The 17,085-nt window shown below is 44.0% G+C and overlaps 1 protein-coding gene across 2 annotated transcripts in view; it reads right to left on the bottom strand.

Moving 5' to 3' along the window:
* Positions 1-17,085, bottom strand: part of NRG1 (neuregulin 1) — a 305,625-nt gene that overhangs the window by 178,703 nt on the left and 109,837 nt on the right. The window contains exon 1 of one of the 2 annotated variants that reach the window (XM_074856433.1): positions 7,264-7,615. The exons of the other annotated variant lie outside the window; for it this stretch is intronic. Coding sequence (XP_074712534.1) covers positions 7,264-7,444 — 181 coding nt within the window. The 5' untranslated portion in view covers positions 7,445-7,615. Of the gene's footprint in view, positions 1-7,263; positions 7,616-17,085 lie in introns of those variants that run through there. 2 annotated transcript variants of the gene reach the window in all.

The following is a 17,085-nucleotide window of genomic DNA, read 5'->3' on the forward strand; positions in this document are numbered from 1 at the left end:
AGATTACACAATCAGAAATGAAAAACCAGACACAAGTAGTATTCCATGCACAAATAAAACACTAGCAGTTACTCCAGACAGGAGGTTATGTTAAAGACCCCTATCTGTCCCTCACGAAATACCTTGCTTTATTTTCCTTTTATTGTTTTTTTTTTTTCTCCATTAAGAGAAATAGAGCAGATAGGAAGAACACGAGAAAGGACAGATGGATGGAAAGGAGGAAGAGAGAAAAATGGAGGAAAAGGGGGGAGAGAGAATAGGAGATAACGAGGCAAGGATGGAGAAAAGAAGAGAGGGAGGAAGAAAAGGATAGAGAGGGACCCATAAAAGAAGGACAGCAGGCCAGATGGATGGGAAGGAAGAAGGGAGAAAAGAAGGAAGGGAGAAAACAAAAGAAGGAAAGAAGGAAGGGAAGAAGAAATGGAGGGAGGGAGGGAGTGTGGGAGGAAAGGATGAAAGGAGAGAATGAAGGAAAAGGGGAGAAAAACATGCTTATGAACATCCCTGTGACCTCACACCGGACAACTTCATGCTCGTTTTGCATGAGATCAGAGCAGAGTCTTTGCAGGACCTAAGTCTCTCTCACAGTGTCTCTACCAGTTTACCTGCCCATCCACTGAGTTTCAGCACAATTTAACAGTCCTCCACCCTGCTTTCATTTGCAGAAGACTGCTTTCCAAGTCGCCATCCTGACATCACTCCCTGATACTGATGAAGTACCCACAGAGCCAAAGGACTGAAAAACACCCTGACAGGTCTCCCACACGGCTTATCCCAAAGCCCCGCTGGTCTGGGGCAGCGGGCAGCTGCCACCCCACCGCCCCTGTGCAGGGTCTGAGGTGGGAAAGGGGCGGGGGGCCGCAGCTCCCTCTCCAGTCCCCACCGCGTGGCAGCGGGCAGCAGCGCGCTCCCGCCGCACCCTCTCGCGGCCGCCGCCGGCAGCAGCACCCCTCCTCAAGCCCTTTTCCTTTCCTTTCAGGTCGCCAACGGATTTTTTCATGTCATTATTATTTTGATTATTTTCATTATTTGTAAAGCAGTACTTCCACAGACGCCTCAGCGAGCATCCCTTGCACGCACGGCAGTCCTGACACGCTGCCTCTCTCGGTTGCGCCTCTGCTGCACGCCGCCTGCAGCCCCGGCACTGACACCCGTTAACTCTTCAAATGCAGGATTTTCACTGTAAATTTTATCGGGCTGGAACAAGCCCTCTCCCAGTCCTCCTCCCCCCCCAGGACTCCATGTATCTGAGGGAGCAACTGAGGGTTAACTGGAACACCTCAAGCACATGCAAGCAGTTCTTTGTACAGCTAGAATAACTCACACAAAATACTGACACTTGGTTTGTTTTCTTGTATCATAACGGAACATGATAAACTATCAGTACTGGTAAGGCACATTCACTCTTGTTACTTTTGGAATGTTAACAAAACACTGATTTGGTAAGAATTCATAGCATTTCCAGAGCTTCTGACACTGTGACACAGTTGTTCTTCACTGTTCTGCTCTTGGTTGTAAGTACCTGTCTCAAAGGACTATCAGACGCTTACGGATAGATTAAAAGGGGGAGATGGGGAAGGGAGATGCTTGGAAGAAAGTTTTCCACAGTTTAGCACTTAGCTTGCCTTACTTTCAGAATAACAAATTGCCACTAAGGTGCCTAATCTGTTGTCAAAGATACTCAGTAGCTCATCTGTGATTTTTGTGGCTAGACATTCATGAACCAAGCACCCAAAAAGTGTTCTTGAAAACCCAGTGACTTTGATTCAGTAGAAGAGATGAAAAGTGAGTTGCCCCAAATAGTGAGTGCTGAAGTCTTCCGAAAAATCAGACTATAAGATCCTTTTTTTTTTTTTTTTTTTTACTTATGGGAGCTGTTTCAAACTGTTTCGTTCAACTTTTTTTTTTTTTTTTTTTTTATTCTTTTGCATTTAGTGCCTTTCCAGAAATCCAAGAAGAGAAACCCACAATTGCAAATAGACATACTCAGATTTGAATGAGAGCTCACAAGCTCTGCCAGGGATTAATGTTTTAAAATCTTTGCATAGCTTAGCAGATCTTGGCATTTCTATACCCAAGATAAAAATTTTGTTCAGCCTTCCCCATTTATCAATATTTGCACAAAGTTCAGAACAGTTTCTGGATTTATTTCACAGGGGGAATGTTCTTCTATACACATGCAGTATTTACTGGACAACTGTACTGGTATGTCCTCACAATTTTATTTGCATTCCCATGACTACAGTCAAGTAGTACTTGTAGTGTTAAGTCAAAAAACGTTGAATGGTGACTAATCTAATTTATTCACAAAACATGAATACACTCGCATGCTTTTTAAAGGATTCATTCTCAAAATTGCTCTGAAGATTGTGCGGAATGTTTGGAGCATTCAGGCATTGCACACAGGTGGAGAGGCTTTTCTCCCAGAAAAATGTACAGGCATACCAGCAGCGCATAAATATTGTGTCCTGGAAACACCAGAAGAAGTTGTCACTCCTTTTAAGCATTGGTTTTCCTCTTGAATTGAACGAGTTTTACCAGTAATCACAGCTCTCATTCCACTTCCAAGGCTCTTGTCTTCAATTCATGCTAAAATATTGACCTGCCTTCTGACCTCTCTTTATGAATATTGAGTATCAGTTTAAACTTAACAAGCCTCATATTGAGCTCTAATCCTCCCAGCCAAACCCTGACCTGCAACTTGGTCTTTAATATAATCAAAATAATTTCTTCCTCCATCAACCAAGCCTGCTATCAGGATGCAGTCAAAAGTGATGGTCAGTCACACTCCTCATGTGAACTTCGTGCTTAGTTTGTCACGTAGTCTCAAAGCTCTGGCATTTTGTCTAAATCTAAATTAAATTTCTCACCAGGAGGTACTTATTTCCTGTGGCAATGACCGTAATCTCCCTTCTCTGGGCTCCGCAAGTGCAGTTGTGTTCAGAACAAAGCTGCTGAGGTCACCTCACTGAAATTATTATTAGGACCCATCTTTGCTGCTCTTCCCTCTTCCCCCACCAACTCTGTCTTTCTGCACCAGATTCTTGAAGAGCCTTGGTCTTCCTACTACTGATACTGAACTAGAGAGTGGCTGACATAACCCATAGCCACAGAGTTCACTGCTCTGACAGCACTGTCAGTCTTTGCACACATCAAGGTGTTTTTCTCGGAAATACTTCATGTCTTCTTATGCCTTGTCCTTTCAAGTCCTTGCGGTCTCTCCCTCACCTTCTCTGCTAAGCAGAAACCACCTGAAAACTCACATTCCCTGAGATATCTGGAAACACTTCACAAAGGGGCTGGGCACTTGATGTGCTGGTGCACCACCTTATTTACCAAAACACAGCTCTTTCACAGAGACGTTTTTCCTGGGCTGATTCTCTCACTTCACTAGCACCACCTTATGTGGACTAACACTAAGGTTGGGCTGGTAGAAGGTTCAACGGCTGACATAGTGGGCCCAGTCCCAGCCTCTCTGCTCCTGCTGTAACAGCACCCTGACTCAGGAGTAGTGCCTCTGTGAGGGGAAGGTCTGGAGACCTTGCTTCACAACCTCAGCTTCCCTGCATTAGGTTTCTCTGCCCAGGCTGGATGTATTTTCAGTGCACTGGTGATGCCCTAGCAAGCCCTACTGGCAGATTTGTTGAGCCTGTCTATATGCTCTGTTGGTATAGCAGTCCAGTGAAATCACTCAGAGAAAAGCTGTAAGCTTCTGTCCATGTGTAATACTCTCTCCTCAGTTTTTCACCCCCTGTATTTATCACTGCCCAGACCACACCACTGAAGGAAGATACAATCACTCTGGACTTGACTCAAGCCAGACAGAATCCGTTTGTTCGAGACCACTTGAAGTGAGAGGCAGAGATATTGTTCTACATAATTTTAGTGACAAAAAAAGCCATAGCAACATGGACCTCCCCAAACTTTTGTAACAGAGCCCAGATTTCACCTGGGCAATGAAAAATATGAAGATGTTTTTTTCTATGTTGCCACTGTGCAGCTGAGCAGAGGAGGCCAAACCTCCTCAGGTTTTTTTTCCAATAACTTTCTAAATTTCTTCTCCAACAGTAATTCTGGAATTCCCAGGTAAGGATATATACTGAATATAATAAATAAATATTTTCTCATACCCTTTTTTTCCAAATAATAAAGCTGATTCTCAATCTGGTGACAAGTTGCCAATAAGACAATGCTTTCAGACCCAAGACTGAAGGGATATGTGACATACTTTGACAGCCAAAAGTAAACTAAGATGAGAGAAGCTATGATCAGAAAAAAAACAGCACTAAACAAAAACGTCAAGATCTGCTAAGGACTTCTGTGCTAGTGCATAGATCTTCAAACTGATGACTGGCTGCAAGCCGCCATTTTTCATATGGAAGGAAGACAATGAGCAGATGCAAACTACTCGCAGAGGAGAACACAGCAGAGAAGATGACAATTCCTGACATAATTCAATGTAAGAAAGCAGGTAACTAAAAAGCAAAATTGTTTCATGACCTCTCAGTCTGCACATCCTAAATGCACCAACTAATCATCAGGTACAACTGCAAAACTGTATTAGTGAAAAGGAGAAACTGTGGTCCCACCAAAGTCAAAAAACCTTCATATCATTCCTAGTAAGTACTGCTAATCAACATGCCCAGTCACTAATTCAAACTCTAATATGCTCAAACAGAGAGAATAAAAGCCCATTACATGAAATGTAAAACTTCTCTTTGCTACATTTTACATTAACCAATCTTTCTGCTCTTTCTCTTCTAAAATCGGTTCTTGTTCTAAGTGCCCCCAAACCCAGAAAATATCCTTAAGTAACAGATGAGATAAAATTTATAAATATAATATTGCCAGCGTGACATTATTTGATTGTGAGTCAAGTGTACAGTGATGTCTTAACACTGTATTTTATTCTCCTATTAAATACCATACCTGCAAACTCTGTGAATGAGAATGTGAATGAGCTACATATGTGAATTACCCTGCCACATACACTCATCTTGGAAGGAGTGGGATTTTAACTACATAAGATACAAGAATGCTCAGTTCTTGCCCACACAGGAAACTTTTGACTAGTAACATCAGGTATGGATGAAGGTGGTACTCTTTCATACCGTCAAAAACATACTGGCACTTTGCAGAACTGAGGTAAGCACGTGCCAGGGAAAAGGACTTTTTCTGGTTCAAACACTGACATATTTTAGCTTAGTGGGGGCATGAACCCCCTGGAGTTTTAGCAAAGCCTTAGGAGCTAGGCATGAGCTGCACCCTGTCTTGGCGAACCTCAAACTACACTTGCCTTTCAGATTTTCAGATAAACTCTCACCATGGCAGACATGATCAGACCACAGCACCAGAAGTGGAAATTAAATACACATGGATACCTAAACTTGAGGTGATATATACCTGCATGGATCCTTCAGACTGTTATTCTGGCTCCCCCCATCACAGAAAGATGACCATCTTCCCAAAAATCTCTGCCTAGTTCAAAGTCAACTTGGTTAGACTACTTAAAAAATATCCCCTCTGGTTCACAGCTCCTTTCCCTGCTCCCTCAGCACTCGCACAAGTGCGCAGCCCAAGGCATGTTGAGTCTCCTGAGCCCTGAGCAGAGGTGGCCCCAGCTTCCTGAGACCATCCCAGCTCCTGCAGTGCAGCAATCTGGCTCCACTGGAGATGGAAAACTGTCCACAAACCAGGAAAAAGAAAGATCTCCTACAAGAATGGGATGGGATGCTATGGGAGTCTATGATGCACAGTCAGAGAACTTCCTCAACAGAGCTTTCCTGTCACAAATCCTCCAAGATGTCACTGTCCTCCTGTTTTCTATGTCAATCACAAAACCAAACAAAAACCCCCACACATTTCAAACAGCCCTGCTGTCTCAGATAAGTTTGCCACAGGTTTTAGTGTTCCAAGAAGCTGTTAGTTTTAGCAGATGTTCACAATGCTTGCATAGTGTAAACGCAAGCAGCATTAGAAAAACCCAGTGAGAGAGAAAGAAGGTCAAAACGAGAGTTTGTCTCTAGCTTGGTGTAACCTCCCCTGCTGTAGCTGAAACTCATTTACACCCACCGCTGAGCAGAAGCTGGGTGAGCTGTGTCTTCACCAGACATAGAGAAGAGGATGCACTGGGCAGTGCTCATCTGTAAAGATTATTAGCCCAAAGGGATACCTGCTGCTGCTGAATCACACACATTCTCCCTGAGGGTTGATGATCAGTCCAGAGCAGCACAGTGTTAGCCATGATGCACTAAGAGAAAGTAACCTAGGTATGTTTAGAAAGTTTTACTCTTTTGGGGCCTTCTGTTTATTTGGCTGTTTAGAGGGAAAAAAACCCTGAAGCCCAAATCAGGCAATTGGCTGCTTTTCATACGCTTCTTTTAAAACAATTTCCCACAAACAACAAAGAATTCAAAGAAATCGATAAACTAACCACTAACTCCAGTTACACATTGCTGTTGTTAAAAGCTAAGTTACCGCTCAGGCTTTCAGATAAAGTGGGTATATAACATGAGCTCTCTAGGAAAAGCATTGTGTGCTCATATGTGTTTGTACAGCACTAGGAGTCTTGATCTTGACTGGGGTCTTTAGTTGACAGAAATAATAACTACTTTGAGGTGAGGCAGCATGCTCAGCTGCAACCCCTACCTTTGCATTGATCCACAGAATCCTGTCTCTGTGGACACCTACAAAGGACAAGGGTATCACTGGCACGAATCTTTGCACTTAATACTGGGGAGGCAAGAGAAACAACATGTGCTGCTAAGCCAGCGAAAGGTCTTCTCTGATCACCCCTGAGTAAACAGCTGAAAGTTTTGACAAAATACCCAACAGGAAAGTTTGCCATCTGTTCAACTCAGCTAAGTGATTTCTGAGGAAAGGAAGAATCAGAAAACGTGTTTTGTAGTAGAAAAGATAGTCCCACGCTCTCCGAAAAATGGGAAGAAAAAAAGAAAAAAAAGAAAAAAGCAACAGCTGGCCGAAAGCCGCTCAGGGTTTAGGGGCCTGTGGGAAGGAGGGCGGCAGACTGGCCCGCCCGCGGTCGGACAGCCGAGGGGCTCGCGGCAGCGCCGACGGCTCCTCCGTTCCGCGGGGCCGGGAACTCGGCGAGCAGCTGCCGCCGCCGCGGGGGACGCAACCCCGCCGGGCCGGGCCGGGCCGGCGGCGGGCGCCAGGGATGCGCCCGCTACGTGCGACCCCGCGGGTGCGGGAAGACCGCGGTGGGTCCGCGCAGGCTGCCCCCACACCTGCCGACGGGCTTACCTGTGGCGGACCCGGGCGCCTCGCCCTCCTCCGGCGGAGCGGGCTTCTTGCCGGGCCCTTTGCCTTTCCTCCCCTTCCTGCCGTTGCCGTCTTTTTTCTTCTCGGCCACCCCGGCTTCGGCCGGCACAGCACTCCCCGCCGCCGCCACCGCCGGCTCCTGGAGCGCCCGAGGCTCCAGCATCGCTCTTGCCCGCCGCCGCCTGGGACTTGGAGCCGCGAGTTCCTTGGAAGTTTTTGGAAACTCCTCTCCGGGCCTTTTTTTTTTTCCCCCTTAACCCCCCTCCCTCCTCCTCCACCCTTTTTTTTTTTTTCTTTTCCCTTTCTTTCCTAACAATAATAATAATAATAAACTCCAGCCCACATACACACCCTCTCGGCACACGCCTTAAAAATGCCCGCCCCAGGCACAGCACGCTTGCTCTCGGGAGGAGCCTACACAGCCCCAGGGTGTGGGGCGGCCCTGAGCCCGGCCCCAGCCCCGGGGACGGCTCAGGCACCGCGGGCGGGGCGGGGCGGGGCGGGTGCTGCAGCCCGGAGCCGACCCGGCGGTCGGCGAAGCCCGCGGGTCGTTGCGGACGCATGTGGTTCCGCCACCAGCCGACCTGCGGGCACGCCATGGGTTGAGGCGCGGGACCTCTCCCGGGGCCGCGGTGGCCTCGGCGCGGTGTCGGGAGAAAGCGAGAGGCGGGTGCGGCTGTTTGCGTGCTGCCGCGGAGGCACCTGCTTAAGCTGCGACTTCCTGCGGGGTTACCGGCAGTGCCGCCCCCCCGGCGGTGGCGGATGCTCAAGGGCAGGGGGATTTGCAAGGCTAGTGTGCACTCCCGCAGCTGGTGCTTTGCGAGGGGATCCTGCCCCCGGGGAGGTCGCACTTACAGGGCATATTCTCAGTGCGGGTCCGTTCCCACTTTTGTGTCCTCGCACGCGTCTGATTCCAGAACCACCAGTTTTCACGACTCAGAGTGGGTCAGGTAAAAGCCTTGCTACAGTTCACAGATGAAACTGCAGCCGATACAGCTATATCCGAGACAGCTTTAAAACAACGGGTAACAACGTAAATGCACCAAACAACTCCACTGTCATCCGGAAAGCTTCAAGAATCTGCGTTGCTCAGCTAACCCGAGCCATATTCCCTGCTCGTGCAGGTAACCATTATCTGTAGGAGATGCACTTACACCATTAGTTGCAAAACTCAATACTCTGAGAAGCCACAGAAAAGATCTGCACAAACTGCTTAAAATCTCAAGATGGAAAGTTTTCCCTGTATGCTTGGAAAGGTCAGTGAGAAAACCAAATAGGATCAGAGCCTAAAGCTAGGATTTCTACTTGGAAGTTCTTAGTGATTCCTCCTTCTCTCGAGGAGACTGTTCTGCATGTCCCTTAGACTGCAAAAAACATTTACCGTGATCACCATGCACAAAAGATGCTTTAGAATTGTTTTTCAGTATTGTTTGATTGAAAATATTAAAAAAATCTTCCTGACTCAGGCCAGAAAAAGACAAAACACTCCAAACTCAATATATACTGAGTTCCTAATCTTTTGTGGCTGGAAGTATGAGGGCTCAATTTTAGGGTTCAGCTTTTTCCAGATACTCTCCTGGAGCAAGAAGCTTTTGAAGAAAGTGGTTAACCAGGTACGGTGTTTTCAGCTAATGGACTTTGAAACAAACAGAAAAAAAAATAATGCTGTGTAAGTTCTGTCTCTATGGTAAAATAAGGTGAACAAGATCGACTGCAAAACCATAAGGCAAAAAAATACACTTCCTAAGTGGCCTGGCAATACAGCATCAGTGAACAAATCAAACCGGGGGGGGGGGGGGCGAAGACATGGGTACAATTCCTGACACAAAAAGATATAGAAGATGCCTGTTGCACGACACATTTGACCAACATTTTGGATTTCTTAATACACGGCGTTATGAAATCGTTGCTCAAATGTGCTGAACCGAAAATGAGGGAATAAGCCCCAGCTAGCTGGAGATGGGGAGATATGACTGGCGGCAGTAGCGAGGTGTTTCCTTAAGGGGTCACTACTCAGCAAGGAGGGAGCCTACTCTGGCAACATGTAAGGGACTGTGTTGGGTAATAAAGTGTACTATTAAATAATTTCGATATGACCTGATATTCTGTACTCTGCAAAACCTAAATGCTTAAGGTAAACATTACCTTCACGCCATGTTCATCACGATTAGACTGTCATTCCAGGGATTTATCAGCATCGAGGTGCTGTGAGCAGGACGCAGGATGGACCCCCACCAAAGACTTTCTTTTTGAGGGTGAGGTACTGTGAGAAGACCCCAGGAGCCCGAAGATGAAATGAAAGCCTAAAAATGAAACGCCAGATTCCTGTATTCCTGGCACCTTCTCTGTCAGAAATGTGAAATTGCTTGGGAAAACATACCAGAAATCTGCCCCAGAAATAAGCCTATTATTCCCAGAAGGAAGACTATAATTCATTTTAGACAATGTGTCATAGATCAGCAGTGGAAGGGCGTGATTTACTTCTGTATACACTGATGATAAAGAACCAGATATTGCTTGTAGCATGTAAGACTGTCTCTCCTCCTTTGCTGTCATCAGTGTGAGGTACTTAACAGACTGGGTAACGGTTAATTTAACACCATGTTAAAACAGCTGTTTTCCCCCCTTCAGTTGAAGTACGTGGTAGAGAGTGGGCTTGTCAGAGACTGGTCAGAAAATGTACAATGTACAACAATCTTTTGAGCTGCTATAGCACAGTCCAATCTACTGATCTCAAAGCACTTCATCAGTTCCAACATCTAAAGGCCAGTTTGAATCAGAGGGATGCAACAATTTACATCATTTCAATGGAGTGGGAACAATAGCTCAGACATGTTGCACAACCTCATAAAAATTACAGTTACTTGGGGAACAGAAGTCAAAGTTTCTTGTGCATCCGTTCATCATAGAACAGGAGAGGAGAGCTGCCTGCTTGTCACCAACACACAGGTAGAAACTGTGTATGGAGCTTTTACTCATTCATCTCCTTGCTCTGCCCATGTCAACTTCTTCAGTATAAAAATAAAGCTCTGCCCATGCCCAAGCTCACCTAGCTGTTGGTATTCTGGCTGCTCTGGACCTCTGCACTTTATGCAATTATTTACATCACATGAAGTGAATGAGGACACTGCTAAGTCTAATTTTTCACTCATATAAACGTCTCTGCAAAATGCAATGCAGGGCAAAAGAGACAGATCAGTAAACAAAAATAAATAAAAAGTGCTCCAGAGTAACAAACGGTTGAATAAAACGTCAACAATCTGATTTTCATTTGCTTCTAGGTTCATTTTTACAAATACACCGGCCATACAAAAGTTGCTTAATTGCAAATACTTTGAGACTCCAATGCCTTACCAAGGGAGTATAAAGTGGTTTAAGTCCTTTTTTTTTTTTTTTTTCCCCTTATAGTAAATGTACTCATTTAATAAAATCAGTTCCTGAATTAATAAAGTTCACGGTTTAACCCTATTCTCAGTCTTCTCTTAAACTGAGGACTGCCAATTTCTCTTTTTCTCCATTTGGTGTTCCTTTAAAACCCATGAAGACAAGTGGGAAGACAATTTGCATAAACACCAAAACTGCTTATTGCTACTCCATTGGTGTCAAGAAAAGAGTAAGAAACAACAGCATAAGCAGAATTAAATGGGAAAGATGTATCCTAACCATAACTGTGAATAAGACACATTCCTATCTTAAGTTGGACTTGAAATTTTGTCTCAGCAGCTAAGCACCAAGTCTTTGACATCTACTCAGCTGAGCCAGGACAACACGAGCTTTTGTTCTACTGACATTTTGAGGATGCAAATCTTGATTACACAAGAGTGTCCTAACAGTGGTTTAAAGGTCGAGCTGACAGACCAACAGCTTTGGCAACAACAGCAATCCTGACAGGTGATGACGTCCCATTAACGTCTCTTTTCAGGAAATGGTACATTTCAGAGTTGTTTGTACATGTGTCTCTATATATGTTGCTACAAACAAGACCTGATAGCCTCCAATTTACCAACAGTTTTACAGACTCAATTTGTGAAAGTTCAGGAAACTGTCACAAGAGAAATGGATACTTTAACATTTACTGTTTCAGAACTTTTTAGATTACCTAGTCACAACTGCTAGCCCCATTAATGTGCAAGACAGTGATGCTGTTTGGTGTGCGATGAATGAAAAAATATTTTTCTTTAGTTAATGGGCATAAGCTTTATATTCCTCAAAAATATACCAGGCCAAAGTTTCTACAGGCTACTACACTCCTGAAAAGCATCACTAATTATAACCAAGGATATGACTTCTGAAAATAAGCTAAGTGAAAAGTCTTGGAAGGTGAAAGTCTATTAAAAGGAATAATTTTGGCGGAACATGTTTGAACCCAAACTCCTCCAGCGCTGTCAGTACTGACAGCTCTCACTTCACCAGTGTGACTCCACTGACCAGTGTTCAATCCACACATTGTGCTCTCTTAGAAATGAATTCTAATTAATTTTTAAAGTATATATTGAAACTTGAGATTTCTGGGCGGATATTCTAATTCAGGACTAAAACATTCTGAAATCCAGTTCAGAACAATTCACTTGGAAAGATAATGAAGTCTAGTCACGTTAAAAGCACCTTTGATTAAAAATGCCAAAACAGAGCTTTAATGTGGTTTAACAAATGCACATTAAATGCATAGCTGTTTTGAATCCAGACTGATTTTCCTCATCGTGGGGAAGACTTTAGTGGCCAAGCATGATAATTCCAGTCATCCTGGTGCGTTCACAAGGGACCAACAGGCCTTCCAAATTAGACTGGCACACTCTGGGTGTAAATCCATGGTTAATGTGTCCCATTACAGCCAGCACATATTCACTACCTCTGTGGTGACACATCTCAGAAGGGATGTTGGTCCCAAGCCCTTCCAAGCCTGCACCCACATGGTCAGCAGTCTCAAAATGCCCTCTGCCCAGTGGGTTTGGTAAAGCTATTTCATCTCTGAGCCATCAAGCTGCACAGGTGTGTCTATATTGTGTGGTCTTTTCCACGATGAGAGCAGTGGAGTCATGGTCTCTCTGCTTCCCTGTGACCCGCCCCCCCCCTCTTCAACAACAAGCTGGCCTGTACTGCAGTTAAGTTGACTGACAGAGGCACCAGCCTGAATCCCTGCCCTATTGCAAGAGCAAAAATGATGCAGGGTGCAATTAACCAAGCTGCATTATTATCCCAGTGCCCCTGACTATCAGTTGGCCAGTCTGATGGGTCCCCAAGAGCTCCACTTCATGCTGCCTTTGCTCGACAGGTTCTGTGAAGAAAATAGCTCCTGTTTGGAGTCAATCAGTGCAGCACAAGCACTCTGGAGTGTCTTTTGCCTGCACTGCCACCCAAGGTTGTTACAGTCTTTTTCGTGAGATTATCTCAATGGCATGCAATCTCCAAGGTGCCTCATCTTCAAAACACCTTTGTGGCTCTGTGGCAAAGTTACTGGCCTCTTTCTTTACAGAAGGGGAAAAGGAATTAGAATTGAGAGGGGATTTGGACCCAGCAGCTCTCAGTTTTGTAGCACCAAGCTCTTCATGATCTAGTCATCGAAACAGGATCCTGAATTAGGCACACAGTCTCCACATTCAGCAGCTGAGGAGCGTTCAGTGCCCAATGGTAGGATTAACAACTGCCATGTCTGCCAGGCAAGAAACTACCCCATATGTTAACAATAAACCAAGATGTCTCATTGAAGTTTAGGAGGCTTTCAACTCCATGCTTCAGGGAGGTGCATGCGGGGAAGAAAAAAAAAATAAATAAAAGCCACCAGAAAAAAAGGAGATTCTATTTGAAAATGATTGCAACAAGGACAGACTGCCTCCCTCCTGCCTGTGCTAACAGCTCAGTGTTGGAAAATGTCCTCTCCCCAAGAGGGAGAAACCTGAGCTCTGTTCCTTCATCTGTCTAAAGAAATGCAAGTGCACATCTCTCATCTCTCAGGAGTTAGGCTCTTAAGCATCTTGGCCAAAAATTCTGGATTGGTGAAATACTTAGGAGGAACTGGAATTGAGACCACCCTTTCTTTCACATAAGCGCTCTGATTACTACCATGCTTTCTTTGTCTCTGGCTCAGTGTGTGGTGGGACAACGGCGGCTGGACAGACTGAGGGTATTCTCTCTTGTCTGAGCATGCCAACAGGTCTAGCCCCATAGACCAGACATGCAGATGTACATTTTTTGTGTGGATTTCACTGACAGCTCAGCTAAATGGCCTGCTACTAAATGCAGAAATTGTTTGGATTCATTTTGTCATTAACATACAAAATGAAGAGTGAGATTTCTCCCATGCAGATATCTCCCTCTCCGCCCCCCCCCCCTTCCCCCCCAGCTAATTCAAAACTGATGTGATTCAGTTGGGGCTTTAACTGTCCATGAAAATCAGTTAGATGAGCAGCAATAAACAAATATATTGCATGCAGGGAGAGGAGTCTCTCTGTGTGGGCTTTGTCTTCTCCATAACTCTTCTTAAATAGAGAGGATGTGCAGTCACTCCAGCTTTGTTTTAAGGTCTTTCATCCCGCAAGATAATTAAGATGTCTAATTAAAGCCTGAGCCAGTTGTAAGATTCCCTGCTGTGCCTTATCTGTGTAAGAAATATGTAGCTGTAGCTAGCAAGTCTTGACTGTTTAGCTCAGGCTATAAAATTTTGTGTGATTAATTAGAGTGTCCTGGTTAAATCCATGATTTAGCAGGCATCATATTAAGCACAGAAGTATTTCTATGGCAACTCCTTTGCTTAAAACACAGACTTAGGTGCCTTCCAGAAATGGGGTTTGGGAGAGATTTTTCTTTCAGAAACTTTTCATACCCTTTCCTTTCTAAATAAGTGGAACTTTGGGTAAAATGTGTCTGATATGCCAGTCCTCCTATCAAAGTTTCTCAGCTGCAACCTTCACTAAGAATTTTCTATGAGTAATACGTTGTTCTCACTGAGTTGTTTCAGAAAGTTGCAGGCACTTCCCATCACATCCAAGCAGAAGATAATTTTGGCAGGCTTGCCTAAAAAAGAGTGTGCAGGGGTATCATTTCATGCTGTGAAATAAGGATTGTAGTGAAAGGTTAAGTAGGAAACTAGTCAAGTGGTAAATTAAAGACCAGGGAAATCCAGTTATTTCAAGCTGCAAAAATAATATTTTGAAATGACATTAAATGCAGTGCACTGATGGGTGGGGTGAAGGTGGGGTGTTACCTCCAGAGACGACAAAGCAAAAACTGTGTACTTGTCTGGTTTGAGTCCTGCTAACCGTTGAGGGGGGAAAATGCACCCCAAATACACCTGCGTGCTCTGTAGTTATCCTGAGAACAGGGTACCTGTCTGACAGACAGGAACTGGGGTCATAAATCCTGAAAATTGCTCTCTAACATTACAGTTCTTGTAATCTCCTTTAGGAGCCTGCTCCTGACTGTTATTAGAAAATGGATATTCAGCAGGATGGGACTTCAATTTGATCCAGTATGACCAGTTCTGTGTTCTTTTGCTTTGCATGCAATTTAACAAGTGCCTAAATTTTCAGGTAAACATGAGGCTTGATCATATTTCTAAAAGTAAGTGGTGACTTCAGTGTATTGTGGGTGCTGTTTCAGAGCTGTTTATGGGAACCGGTTCCTTCTTCCCAGACTAATTACATTCAGTGTTTTCCACAAGTATAGAGGCATGGTGTGAAATCCTGTTGCCCTATCTTGCTGTCAAAGTTAGGGTGACCAGACCTCCATGGTCACTATCTCCTACTTCCTTATTTTGGGGCATCAGAAATTACCAAGCTATACATCTAGTAAAAGATTGCCAAGGGGAAGTCAAAACTACATTTAAAAAATATTTTCATTTTTCTTTTCATGACTGTGCTAAATCATGAATGAAGGTATTATGTATTGCTTAGTGGTGGTGGGAAAATTGAATTCAGCATAAAATATCAGATAAAGGGCTAAATATAACTGTTTGGCAAAAGGTGTGGTTAGGAAAGTAGTGAATGTAGTGTGAATGTTGAAGAAAAATCCAGAGGTCAGATCCCTGAGGGTGGAAGATTAACATGGCTCCTTTGAAGTCTGTGGAAATAGTCATTTGCACGCCTGAAGATTTGGCCCTAACACATCATGACTATTTCCAGATGAGCCCTAGTTTAAAACATATAGATAGCAGAGAGCTTTGCTGTTTGCTGACTAATTCATCCCTTTTTAATGGAAGTGTGAATAGGGAGTCAAGCTGGAGACCCTCAGCACTGTAAGTGCTCTGATGTAAGCAGGCAGATGTGACTTCCTCTATGGATAAAACTTTTTGGGAAATACTCTTTAGACAGAACTGTCTCCAGATCCTCAGATCATACATATACGCACAAAATACAGCTCAGAAGGTGCTGTGGGGCCACACAGATCCCAGTAAACACAGTACTTGAGCACACTTGAAGACCTAAATACATGTATATTTAGGGTTCTTTTGGATCACTGAAAAATTTCTACAAGCTGTGCCCTGTCTGCCAAATTTCAGTACTTAAAAATACAAATAACTGGGATCCGGGTACTTCCCTTTGTGGTAAAGTTTTTAAAAACCTTCATTAATCCTACCCCTATGAAAACAAGAACTCAGTTGTCAGGGAATAAAATGTGTGGTGCCTGTGTCACTAAATTCTTTCAAGTGGTTTTAATTGTCTCATAAAACATTCAAAACTGATCCGAGACAGGAATCCTATTACCTAAATATACTAGTCCTATACAGCTTGCTAGCATAGGACTGAAAGCTGTGGGATCACCTCACCAAGCAGAGAAAGAATGTATTTTAATGGTAATGCCTCCTGCAAGTTCACTCATGAGTTAAAATTGACAATGAACATGTTATTCTGCAAGCTCAGACCTTTGTCTGTTTATGATTAACCCACAGAAAGACTGTAGACATGTCAGTTATAAAGCAGAATATGAAAGTGCTATTTGATAATTTGATTGCTGTATGTAGTTCTATGCTGGGCCATTATGCAAACACATGTAATCCTGTAGTTTGCTCCTGAACTGTTCACCACAGCTGCTGTGGAGAACTTGGTAATCTAGAGTCACCATCTCAGTTATGTGGCTAGTCACCTAAATCACGAAGTTTGTGTTCCAAGATGGGATGGTAACATTTATAACCAAAACCAGGGTCTGAACCTAATAATGTGACTGACAGCAGCCACTGTTTCCAGTGCATATCGTCCTCTATTCTCTGTGAAGGGGTATTAAGTATTCTTTCTTTTGCTGGGTTTCATTCTGCATCAGGTCAGTGATGGTCAGCCTCCTATTAGCATTCCTTACATCTGTCACTTTAATTGCATGGTATCTCCAGAGAAAAAGACTCTACAGCAAAAGCAAAGAGAATACAATCCTGATGATTTGGTAAGAACCTGTTAGTGAAATCTGGAAAGGGTCAAAAGTGCCATGAAATATTCTGGGGTGCGCCAGTAACCGATGTGTTCACACCAAGTGGTTGTACAACAGTGCTAGTGGTAACAACATATCGCACAGAGAAAACAAAGAGAAGACATTTTTGTCAAGTTTCTTCACAAAGTATCAGTTGTCCAGGGACACTGACAAAAAAAAAAAAAACCAACTCCAAAGGACTTTGTGAGACTGAACAAGTAAGTCATCCAAGAAAAGTATCCCTGGGGAATGCACACTTCCAATATGGTACATAAAGACATACCAAAACAACACCTGCAATTACCTTCTCTCAAGCTATGGCAAGTAACAAGAAGCCTTCTCTTTCAATATTGCCACTGTGTCGTTATTGACAATACTGTCAATATACTGTTAGCAGGCAGTGAAATAACA

Source organism: Strix uralensis, chromosome Z (genome assembly GCF_047716275.1).
Source record: "Strix uralensis isolate ZFMK-TIS-50842 chromosome Z, bStrUra1, whole genome shotgun sequence".
NCBI classification, from domain to species: Eukaryota; Metazoa; Chordata; class Aves; order Strigiformes; family Strigidae; genus Strix; species Strix uralensis.